The sequence below is a fragment of the Dipodomys ordii genome, unplaced genomic scaffold (assembly GCF_000151885.1).
Source record: "Dipodomys ordii isolate 6190 unplaced genomic scaffold, Dord_2.0 Scaffold28, whole genome shotgun sequence".
Classification (NCBI taxonomy): domain Eukaryota; kingdom Metazoa; phylum Chordata; class Mammalia; order Rodentia; family Heteromyidae; genus Dipodomys; species Dipodomys ordii.
This window is the reverse complement of record NW_012267244.1, coordinates 15465141-15477576: the sequence shown is the minus strand read 5'-3', so window position 1 is coordinate 15477576 and position 12436 is coordinate 15465141. Positions and strand designations below refer to the sequence as shown.

The 12436-nt window shown below is 41.5% G+C and overlaps 1 protein-coding gene across 2 annotated transcripts in view; it reads right to left on the bottom strand.

Moving 5' to 3' along the window:
• Ocln (occludin) overlaps positions 1-12436 on the bottom strand; it is a 45769-nt gene that overhangs the window by 30625 nt on the left and 2708 nt on the right. Inside the window, exons 2-3 of one of the 2 annotated variants that reach the window (XM_013015837.1) lie at positions 8789-9464; positions 3828-3989 (exon numbers count right to left, since the gene is read on the bottom strand). In XM_013015837.1, the coding sequence (XP_012871291.1) occupies positions 3828-3989; positions 8789-9464 (838 nt within the window). Of the gene's footprint in view, positions 1-403; positions 562-3827; positions 3990-8788; positions 9465-12436 lie in introns of those variants that run through there. The other variant, XM_013015836.1, reaches the window with a different exon arrangement.

Here is a 12436-nt window from a genome sequence, read left to right as displayed (position 1 = left end):
AAAAAAAAAAAAAGTTGTCAATCTTTATCATTCTCAAAACACCTACCTAGCCAATCTTGACCTAAGACAACCTCCTAGGCAAGTGATTTCTCCAAAAATATAAGCAGCAATACAAAAGGTAAGAAGAAAGATTTATTTTATCATGCAAAAGCCAAACTTTTTCTGCTTGGTTTCTCTAGAAGCCATTGCTTTTCAGAGACTATATCTGCTCTTGAAAACAGAAATTATTTTAGTAAAACAATTTCCATTTATCACATCCTCTTAAAATTTTGACTAAAAACTAAAGCGGCAACTTTTGCAACATACATGGACAATAATCCTAAAGACAAGTTTAACAAGGCACCAATTTAAAGACAGAAACCTAGTGATTTAATGGAAGAATAAATGGTTTTATTATACTCACCCACTCTTCCACATTGGGGGCCTGTTCATCATAAATGTGCTCCTTGTCCCACAAAATATTGGACTTGTCATAACGGTCCATCTTTCTTCGTGTTTTCACAGCAAAAAAAATGATTAAAGCAAAAGCCACAATAATCATGAAGCCCAGTACAATGGCAATAGCCTAAAAAGGGATCAAAGATATTGGTATAATTAATGTGAATTGCTTACTTAATCTACCTACAAGTTAAAACCTATCTCTACCTAAGAACTAAATATCTGCAGCTTACTGATGTAAAACTTAAGTGTAGTTGAACATTTTAGTTAAGTTATAAAATCCAACCCACATATTGCTAAAATAGCAATATGCAAGTATGTATGTACACATGTATACACACACACACACACACAACTTGACTAAATCCTCAGATTGCTATCAGAACCTAGGGAAGAGGCCTCCAAAATAAAGAAAGTGCTTCTACCTGCCTCTGGTCACCAAGTCCATTATGTTGTCATAACAATTTTTTCGTGACACTGAGGTAGAAACCAAGTGAGTGAAGTGACATATAGACAGGTACTGAGGGTTACACCTGTAATCCCAGCTACTCAGGAGACTAAGATGTAACTATCAGTTTCTAAATCAACAGACTAATCTGTGTGACTCATCACCACCTAATAACTAGCAAAAAGCCAGAAGCAGATGTATGGCTCAAGTGGTAGAGTGCTAGCCTTGAGCTGAAGAGCTGAGGGACAGCGCCCAGGCCCAGAGTTCAGGCCCCACGACCGGAACCAAAAATAAAATATTAACAAATACATAAAAAATTAAAAACAAGGTAACTTGGCAATACTTGGTAAAACTTAAAATATGCCCACTTACTAATCTGTTCTCTTGGATCTATCTTCTGGGCTGACTTTGAACTGAGATACTCGGATCTCAATCTACTCAGAAACTCAGGATTATAGGCCTAGTCACTGGCACCAGGCTACCTGGGGCTCGAACTCTGGGTCTAGGCACCGTCCTGGGCTTTATTTTCCTCAATCTAGCATTCTACCACTTGCGCCAGAGTTCTACATCCAGCTTTTTGGTGGCTAACTGGAGATAAGAGTCTCACAAAGCTGGGCTGGCTTTGAATCCATTTCTCAGATTTCAACCTCCTGATAACTAGAATCACAGATGTGATTCTGCCAGAACCTGGCAGAATGTCTTTTTAAGAATCATCATCATCACTTCCCTGAGCTGCTATGATAATGTTTTACCTAATTATCAAAAACACCTAGAACTCAATGAGCCTTCATGATAGGGAAAAAAATCAGATGACAGGCCAAAGTTCACTAGGACGGTAATATCACTGGTACTCAATTGTTTTGTTAACCTCTAGAAACCTTAAGTAAACAAACCCAACAGCTAGTGAAAATGACACACCCAGAAACTCTGGGTGAAACCTTGACTTCATAGCTCACAACAGATTGTCCTATCATCTTGCAGTAAGCGGCATGGCTTGAAGCTGGAGGTGGAAACGCTGCCTGCCATCTTCCCATCCCAGGGGCCACAAAGAAGAAGGGCTTCCCTCTGATAGAAGGCAGGACCCAGTGACCAGCACTCTGCAGCAATCACACATCATACCCATTCTGGGCTTTCCTAAAACAGCTTCTTTTCTCCTTAGCCAACTAGAAGTAATCTCATCTATGCTTCTAGGTTTCCTAAAACCTCAAGACTTACAGGGAGACTTCAGGATATCAGTGACCCACAGCTTGCCTGGTACTTCTCTCTGTACCCTACTCCCACTGGCCACTGGCCAAATAGGCCCACTCTGGAACCAAGGCTCTCTCCTGGTCTTCTTGGCAAGAAATCAATTGTGGCTAAAGAAATCTTTGACAGCAGGTTCAGAGATTGCTTCTAACCACATCCTAACAAAAACCATCTCATTCCAAACATCTCTAAAGACAGCACAGAAACACACATTTCTTCTTTTCTTTTTTCTGGTGCTGATCCTGGGGCTTGAACTTAGCGACTAGCACTGTCCCTGAGCTCTTTTGCTCAAGACTAGTGCTCTACTACTTTAGTCACAGCTCACACTTGGGAGTTTTTCAGTAGTTTATTGGAGATAAGAGTCTCTCAGACTTTCCTGCCTGGGCTAGCTTTGAACCACGATCCCCAGATCTCAGCAAGAGCAAACATTTCTGAGGTGTTCCTAGAGAGGGATTTCTTAGGCTTTTAGCAAATTGCATCATATTAGGAAGCCACTGTGATGGATAGTATGGAGCTCTCCTGAGTCAAAACTCCTCCAGTACTTAGGTGCTGGTGGCTCATGTCTGTAATTCTAGCACTCAGAAGGCTAGATCTGAAGATTACAGTTCAAAACCAGCCTGGGCAAGAAAGTCTGTGAGACTCTTATTTCCAATTAACCATCAAAAAACTCAAGTGGTAGAGTGCTTGCCTTGAGCAAAAAAGCTAAGTGAGAGCACAAAGTCCTCAGTTCAAACCCCAATACTGTGGGGCTGGGAAGGTGGCTCAGTGGTAGAGCGCTTGCCTTGCATGCCTGAGGCCCTGGGTTCGATTCCTCAGCACCACATAAGCAAAAAGAAAAAAGCTGGAAGCAGCGCTGTGGCTCAAGTGGTAGAGCGCTAGCCTTGAGCTCTAGAGCTGAGGGACAGCGCCTAGGCCCAGAGTTTAGGCTCCACGACCGGACCCCCCCCCAAAAAAAAGCCCCCAACTCCAATGCTTTTCTTTCCCACATGAAATAAACTATTTCATAGGTGGCTGTTAGGCCAAATTAGTCACTGTAGTTTACCATGATGTAAAATATGTCAATGTTAGCCCAGCACCAGTGGCTCACACCTGTAATCCTAGCTACTCAGGAGGCTGAAATCTGAGGATCACGGTTCAAAGTCAAGCCGGGCAGGAAAGTCCATGAGACTCTTATCTCCAATAAACCACTAAAAAACCGGAAGTAGCGCTATGGCTCAAGCGTAGAGTACTCACTTTGAGCTGAAGAGCTCAGGGACAGCGCCCAGGCCCAGAGTTCAAGCCCCACAATGGACAAAAAAAAAAAAAAGTTGTCAATCTTTATCATTCTCAAAACACCTACCTAGCCAATCTTGACCTAAGACAACCTCCTAGGCAAGTGATTTCTCCAAAAATATAAGCAGCAATACAAAAGGTAAGAAGAAAGATTTATTTTATCATGCAAAAGCCAAACTTTTTCTGCTTGGTTTCTCTAGAAGCCATTGCTTTTCAGAGACTATATCTGCTCTTGAAAACAGAAATTATTTTAGTAAAACAATTTCCATTTATCACATCCTCTTAAAATTTTGACTAAAAACTAAAGCGGCAACTTTTGCAACATACATGGACAATAATCCTAAAGACAAGTTTAACAAGGCACCAATTTAAAGACAGAAACCTAGTGATTTAATGGAAGAATAAATGGTTTTATTATACTCACCCACTCTTCCACATTGGGGGCCTGTTCATCATAAATGTGCTCCTTGTCCCACAAAATATTGGACTTGTCATAACGGTCCATCTTTCTTCGTGTTTTCACAGCAAAAAAAATGATTAAAGCAAAAGCCACAATAATCATGAAGCCCAGTACAATGGCAATAGCCTAAAAAGGGATCAAAGATATTGGTATAATTAATGTGAATTGCTTACTTAATCACAATCTACCTACAAGTTAAAACCTATCTCTACCTAAGAACTAAATATCTGCAGCTTACTGATGTAAAACTTAAGTGTAGTTGAACATTTTAGTTAAGTTATAAAATCCAACCCACATATTGCTAAAATAGCAATATGCAAGTATGTATGTACACATGTATACACACACACACACACACAACTTGACTAAATCCTCAGATTGCTATCAGAACCTAGGGAAGAGGCCTCCAAAATAAAGAAAGTGCTTCTACCTGCCTCTGGTCACCAAGTCCATTATGTTGTCATAACAATTTTTTCGTGACACTGAGGTAGAAACCAAGTGAGTGAAGTGACATATAGACAGGTACTGAGGGTTACACCTGTAATCCCAGCTACTCAGGAGACTAAGATGTAACTATCAGTTTCTAAATCAACAGACTAATCTGTGTGACTCATCACCACCTAATAACTAGCAAAAAGCCAGAAGCAGATGTATGGCTCAAGTGGTAGAGCAGAAATCTTAAGAGAAAAAAAAAAAACTAAGGAAGAATATCTAATTCCTGAGCTTAAGTCCCAGTACTTCCACCAAAAAAAAAAGCAAAGGAAGATAGAAAGAACATACACACTCAGATATGAGTGCAAGGACATCTAATAGCAAATGTAGTGAGTACACTAACATCACAAGTAGAAAAGTGGGCTGTGGGTTGGCCCTAATTTACTCCTGGATGAGTGTTCCCTTTGTTCTGGACACCTAGTGTATTCTGTTGCTCTTGCTGTTACACTGTCTGATCTAAGAAGTTTCAAGGTTGGCTTGTTTACTAACTTGTGGGTCATAATAACATGGATGCCTAAGTATCTCCTTAAAGGACAGGCATCCTCAGACGCTCCCTTTCAAGACAGGTGTCCATGCCTGAGATACATATTTTCCTTTCAGAACACTTTAGTGATAAAAGGAGTCATCTTCTGATGGGCACCTGTGGCTCAAGCCTGTAATCCTAGCTACTCAGGAGTGAGATCTGAGGATGATCATATTCAAAGCCAGCCCAGGCAGGAAAGTCCCTGAGACGCTTATCTCGAATTAACTACACACAAAAACAAAACAAACAAAAAATGGAAGTAGAGCTATTGCTCAAGTGGTACAGTGCTATGGAAGTAAAGCTATGGCTCAAGTGGTAGAGTGCTAGCCTTGAGCAAAAAAGCTCAGGGACAGTGCCCAGGCCTTGACGTTCAAGTGCCAGGACTAGCACACACAAAAAAGAACATGTTATCACTCCACTGGAGAGCTGTAGAAAACTAGTCCTGAAAACTTGTACACTTAACAGCCACATTTTTATTAACAAGTGAAGATAAAATTAATAAATTAACCCAATGATGCTATACTTAAAAAAAAAAAAAGACCACACCTGTCTATTAGCCCCGACTGGTCCAGAATTTAGAATCAACCTGCTGCCCTGGCTTCCTGAATGCTGAGATTAAGTTGTGTACCACCACCCCTGGCTTCAGTACTAAAGGGTTTGAAAACTGCTAATCTTGCAGGTACCAGTGGCTACAGCCTGTATTCCCAGCAACTCTGAGGCTGAGATATGAGAATCTGGGTTGAAGCCATTCCAGGCAAGAAAGTCTGTGAGACTTATATCTCCAATTAACTACCAAAAAAAGCCAGAAGTATTGCTGTGGCTCAAGTGAGAGAGCACTAGTTTTGAGCAAAAAAGCTCAAGGATAGCACTCAGGTGTTAAGTTTAAGCCCCAGGACTGACACTAAAAAAAAAACTAATCTGAGAAGCAGCTTTTTTGTTGTTGTTGTTGGTTGTACAGCCTGAACTCTGGGCCTGGGCACTGTCCCTCAGCACTTCAGCTCAAGGCTAACACTCCACCACTTGAGCCACAGTGCCGCTTCTGGCTTTTTTCTGCTTATGTGGTGCTGAGGAATTGAACCCAGGGCCTCAGGCATGCAAGGCAAACAAACACTCTATGACTGTGCCACCTTCCCAGCCTGAAGCAGCTTTAAATATCCAATTATGCCTAGTTTGTTTTTTTTATTAAGCATGTATTAACCATACAAGGAAGAAATTTCATTGTGACATTTCCACACATGTATTGAATGTATTTCAATTCATCCCCTCACGGCCAAGGTACCTGCATGCTTGGCAAATCTTTTTACACTAAATGTAAGTTTCAATACATAGACTTGTTTTACATTAAATGATTAAAAACAAATTAGAGCAAATGGATTAACAACTCATTTATCTAGCAGATTTCCATGTTTACAGTGTTTTGCATATGTACTATAAAGGGCCTTGTGATAAGGAAACGTCCTATAGGAACAGTCATCCAGTGTCTGGTAAGTGTACAAGTGGCTTCTTGGCCTGGGAGCACTTGAGATTGAGGAAGATACCTACCTTTGCCCCTGATATCCACTAGTGAGTAACAGAAGGCTGTGTAGATGTCACAGTGACATCCTTTTTCAGAGAGTAAGTTTTAAGTAATCAGAGGATTAAGAGTGAACAGGTGTGGTGAGATAGCACAGGCATTTACTTAGCAGACTCGTCTGAATGGTAACCTTTGAAATCTACACCTGCAGGGGACCATTAAATTCTGGAAACCCAGACAGTTACTAGAGAAAGTCTGACCCCCAGAGCAACTCATTCAGGCATTCCTGAGTCAGAAAAACAAAACAAAACCAGAAACGTTTCTGGTGTTAATGTAATTAAGATGACTCATGGTTTCGGGAGGCAAGGTTTCCAGCCCCAGCTGCACATCTGAATCACCTGGATAAGCTTTTATAATAGGGACAGTGGCCAGGCCAGTGGCTCACACCTGTAACCATGGCTACTCAGAAGGCTGAGATAGGATGATCACGGTTCAAAGCCAATCTGGACAGATAAATCCAGGATACTTTTCTCTCCAATTAAAAGCCAGAAGTAAAGGTGTGGCTCAAGTGGTAAAGCACACTAGCCATGAGCAAAAAAGCCAAACCATAGTGTGAGGGCACAGTACCACCCCCCCACACACGTACACAGATGCACACATGTGTGACCAAAGAAAACTGGGTAAATTAGACTTCACCAAAACTAAAAGCTCTGTACAAAGATTATCAAAAATGAAAAGAGATAGACAGAATGACAAGTATTTACAAACTGTCCATCTAATAAGGAACTTGTATCTAAATTATAAGAAAGTAAAAATGAGTAAAGATTGTGAATACATTATTTCTCAAAAAAATGATTTCTCAAAGATGGAAGACATGGCTAATAAATACATGAAAATATGTACCAAAAAAGAAAAAAGATACTTAACAGCATTAACTATGAAGTAAATGCAAATCAGACCCACAATGAAGTCCTACTTCACACATTAGCACAGCCAGAATCAGACAAGTAGACAGGAACAAGTGTTTGTGAAGCAGAAGAAAAATTGAAACCCTCATACATTTCTGGTAGGAATTTGGAAAACCCTCAAAGCTCTTCAAGAAGGTAAGTGTTACCATATGACTCACTAATTCTATCCTTAGGTACACAGGCAACTAAAAAGACACTGAAATACAGGTCACAAAAACTTTTAGAGATGTTCACAAAAATTTGTACACTAGTGACCTAACCAGTGTAGAAACAGCTTTAATGTTTATGGGTAAATCCAATGGAGCATAGAATGAACATATATTGGAATATAGTCAGCAATGAAAAGGATCGAGGAACTCACCATGCTAAAATATAAGTAACTCTCAAAAACACTATGCTAAGTGAAAGAAATCAATCATAAAAGACCACAAAATTTGAGCTTGTATATAAAGTACCCAGAAAACAGGCAAATCTATATGGGGAGGAATAGTGGCTGCCTAGAGAGGGATAGAAAAATGACTGCTAATGGAAACACAAGTTTCCCTGGGGGATAGTAAATATCTTTTGGGTGTGTGTGTGTGCCAGTACTAAGGCTAGAACTTACATCTTGAGTGCTGTCCCTTTAACTTTTCACTCAAGGGTGGAGTTCCACCACTTGAACCATAGCTCCAAGAGTGAAATAATGAAAACATTACAATGTGGTAATGCTCATGTAATTCTGTGAATACACTACAAACCATTCAGCTTTTTTTTTTTTTTTTGGTTAGTTGTGGGGCTTGAACTCCGGGCCTGGGTGCTGTCCCTCAGCTCTTCAGCTCAAGGTGAATGCTCTACCACTTGAGCCACAATGCCTCTTCCAGTTTCCTGGCGGTTAATTGAAGGTAAGAGTCTCACGGACTTTCCTGCGCAGGATGGCTTTGAACCAAGATGCTCAGATCTCAGCCTCCTGAGTAGCTAGGATTACAGGCATGAGCCACCGGTGCCTGGCCTCAGCTATTTTTTATAGTAGCAGAATTATATGATCCATCTGAATGCTGATACCCAGCACTTAGCCCGAGATTTTGATATTAAGTGAGACCATGTCACCCATCCTATTTGAAGCAAAGTGCCAACAATACAAATCCCAAGTGGAAAATTTATGACCTTAAGAGGGGGAGGGGAGCCGGGTGCTGGTGGCTCATGCCTGTAATCCTAGCTACGAGGCTGAGATCTGAGGATCACGGTTCAAAGCCAGCCCGGGCAGGAAAGTCCATGAGACTCTTATCTCCAATAAACCACTAGAAAACTGGAAGTGGCCCTGTGGCTCAAGCGGTAGAGCGCTCCCCTTGAGCTGAAGAGCACAGGGACAGTGCCCAGACCCAGAGTTCAAGCCCCACGACTGACAAAAAAAAAAAAGAGGGAGAGGGGAGAAGAAAACATTAACTCATACCTCCTGGGGATCCACCACACAGTAGTGATACAAATACTGATCCACGTAGAGTCCAGTGGCTGCAGGTGCATAAAACTGGTTGCAGAGTGCATATATCTGTTGACCATACATAGATCCAGAGGCCTGGGCAGTTGGGTTGACTCCCATTATATAGACAATTGTCGCAATAAATACCATGATGCCTAGGATAGCACTTATTATTATCACGGTTAAGTAATATCTTCTTGTTCTAGACATATCAGATCTTATCACGCTGGTAACAAATATCACCAATGAGGCAATGAAACAAAAGGCAGCCATGGCCAACAGGAAGCCCTTTGCAGCTCTGGGATCTGTATATCCTCCTCCATAGCCATAACCATAGCCATAACCATAGACATTTCCATAGCTACCAAAGCCACTTCCTCCATAAGGGTAGCCAAGACCACCACCTAGAAGGCCAGATCCATAGCCTCTGTCCCAGGCAAGTGTAGAGGCCACACATGCAAATATGGCAATGCACATGACAATAATGAGCATAGACAGAATCCGAATCACTCCTGGAGGAGATGTCCATTTGTAGAAATGAAGGATTTCATCTTCTGGGTAAAAAGAGTATGCTGGTTGAGAGAGCATTGGTCGAACGTGCATTTCTCCACCATATATGTCATTACTCGGTGCATAATGATTTGGTTTGCTGGAATGCAAATGAGAAGAACTTTAAGTTACTACATTTTGGTGGTTAACAGACAAAATGTATATAAAGTACTTGGAATGACTTAAACTAATCATTGGGAAATGAAACTGTCACTGCTATCCAACTGAACCCTGGAAGCACACTGAAGAGCTTGTTAAAAGATTAGATAGCTAGGTGCTGGTGGCTCATGCCTGTAATCCTAGCTACTTAGGAGGCTGAGATCTGAGGATCACGGTTCAAAGCCAGCCCAGGCAGGAGCGACGGTGAGACTCCTATCTCCAATAAAACCAACAGAAAACCGGAAGTGGCGCTGTAGCTCAAGTGGTAGAGCGCTCGCCTTGAGCTGAAGAGCTGAGGGACAGCGCCCAAGCCCAGAGTTCAAGCCCCATGGCCGACAAAAAAAAAAAAAAAAGATTAGATAGAAGTCCTGCGTCGGTGGCTCACACCTGTAATCTTAGCTACTCAGGAGGCTGAGATCTGAGGATCCTGGTTCAAAACCAGCCCAGGCAGGTAAGTCCATGAGACTCTTATCTCCAATAAACCACCAGAAAACCAGAAGTGGCTCTGTGGCTCAAGTAGATAGATGGATGATAGATAGATAACTAGCCTAGCCTCTGAGCAACTGATTTTGCAGATCTTAGGTGGAACAAGTTTCCAGATGATGCAGATGCTACTGGTCTTAGAAATACACCTTGAAGATGACAGTATTGCTAATCTAATATGGAACAAAGATTAGCCAAATTTTCTCCATATTAGGATCTCTTGGGAAAGAGTAAAAATCTCAAGTGGTATGCACTATGTCAGTTACAATATAATCCCTATGGATGAGACTCAGACCAGTTTTAGAACAATGGTATTAATCTTTCAGTTTATGTGGTACAAGATGGGTGTATTCAAACAAAATACTAGTTTATCCACAGTACTTCCTGCATTTTCACTCTCCTACTTATGTACACTCATCCTGTATTCAATAGACAACTCTTTCCTGGAGTTGCTAGGTTATCTGTTTCTGGACACTGTGCTGAGTAATAGAGATAAGATGTAAACAAGATAATCTAATTTCCCCAGGCTTTATTTGTTGTTGCTGTTATTGTTAGTATTATTGTTTATGCAGGAACTGGAGCTTGAACTCAGGGCCTGGGAGCTGTCCTTTAGCTTTTCTGGTCAAGGCTGGTACTGTATCACTTGAGCCACATCTCCACTTCAACTTTCAAGTTATTAATGGAGAGGACAATCTCACAAACTTTCCTGCCTGGAACAGCTTTGAACCAAGACCCTCACATCTCAGCCTCGTAAGTAGCTAGAGTTATAGGTGTAAATAAGCCACCAGCACCTGGCTCATTGCCCAGTTTGCTGTAAAAAAAGCACTGCATAACCTATAGCTATGGCACAGCTGCAACATAAAACAACTCAGCACTGAGATCTCATCAGGGTAATATCTACTTGAATCTTGGGTCTCCTTTAGAAAAATTACTTTGCACATCCCAATAATTTAACTATAATAGACTGCTTGTGATAAGACACACTGAATCTCAGAATTACGGGCTCTGAGGAGGCCAAATTCAATTCTAAACGGTTTTCCCTTTATTTTCACAGACCTCCTATTTCCCTGCTTCAAACAAGACATGTTACTGCTGGCTTCTGCTGATCATGAGAATTCAAAGAAATTATCTCAGTATATGAGAATGAAAATAGAGAAACTAGAGACTATGTGTCAGCTGGTTTTTGGAAATGTCAAGATGAAAATTGCACATTCCATTCTTCTGGAGCATTTGGTTGTCTCTGTGTGGTGATAATGTGAAAAGTGTAGGCCTGAATATTCTCGAATGAATATTCTGGTACACAAAATCACTTATTTTTCTAAAGTATACACCCAGGGAGATGGAATTTCTGGGTCAAAGACTTGTATATCTTCAATCTACTAGAAAATGTGAACTTGGGAATGAAGCCCTGGGTTCAATTCCGTAGTACCATATAAACAGAAAAAGCTGGAAGTGGTACTGTAGCTCAAGTGGTAGAGCGCTAGCCTTGAGCCAAAGAAAGGTCAGGATCAGTGCCCAAGCCCTGAGTTCAAAGCCCTAGGACTGGCAAAAAAAAAAAAAGTGAACTTGTTTTCCAGTAGTCACTTACCAGTTATCAATTATAATGCCATCAAAAATTTTACAGCAGTATTGCTTAAGGTAACTCCGAATTAATTGTCCACCAGAGTAAACAGGTAGGTGTGATATTCCTGCACAGTAGAACAGTACAGGACTGTGCCAACAGGGCAGCCACTCTACCTAACACTTGATACAGTGCTAGTCCAAAATGTTAGTGAATTTCACAGAAATACCATGGAAAAAAGAATGTGTCAGTTAGGTACATGAGGCTCATGCTTGTAAATCTAGCTACTTAGCAGTTTGAAATCTGAAGAATGCAGTTCAAAGCCAACCCAGGCAGTAAAGTCCATGAGACTCTTTTTTTTTTGAGTCCAGTCGTGGGGCTTGAACTCCGGGCCTGGGTGCTGTCCCTCAGCTCTTCAGCTCAAGGTGAATGCTCTACCACTTGAGCCACAATGCCTCTTCCAGTTTCCTGGCGGTTAATTGAAGGTAAGAGTCTCACGGACTTTCCTGCGCAGGATGGCTTTGAACCAAGATGCTCAGATCTCAGCCTCCTGAGTAGCTAGGATTACAGGCATGAGCCACCGGTGCCTGGCCTCAGCTATTTTTTATAGTAGCAGAATTATATGATCCATCTGAATGCTGATACCCAGCACTTAGCCCGAGATTTTGATATTAAGTGAGACCATGTCACCCATCCTATTTGAAGCAAAGTGCCAACAATACAAATCCCAAGTGGAAAATTTATGACCTTAAGAGGGGGAGGGGAGCCGGGTGCTGGTGGCTCATGCCTGTAATCCTAGCTACTCAGGAGGCTGAGATCTGAGGATCACGGTTCAAAGCCAGCCCGGGCAGGAAAGTCCATGAGACTCT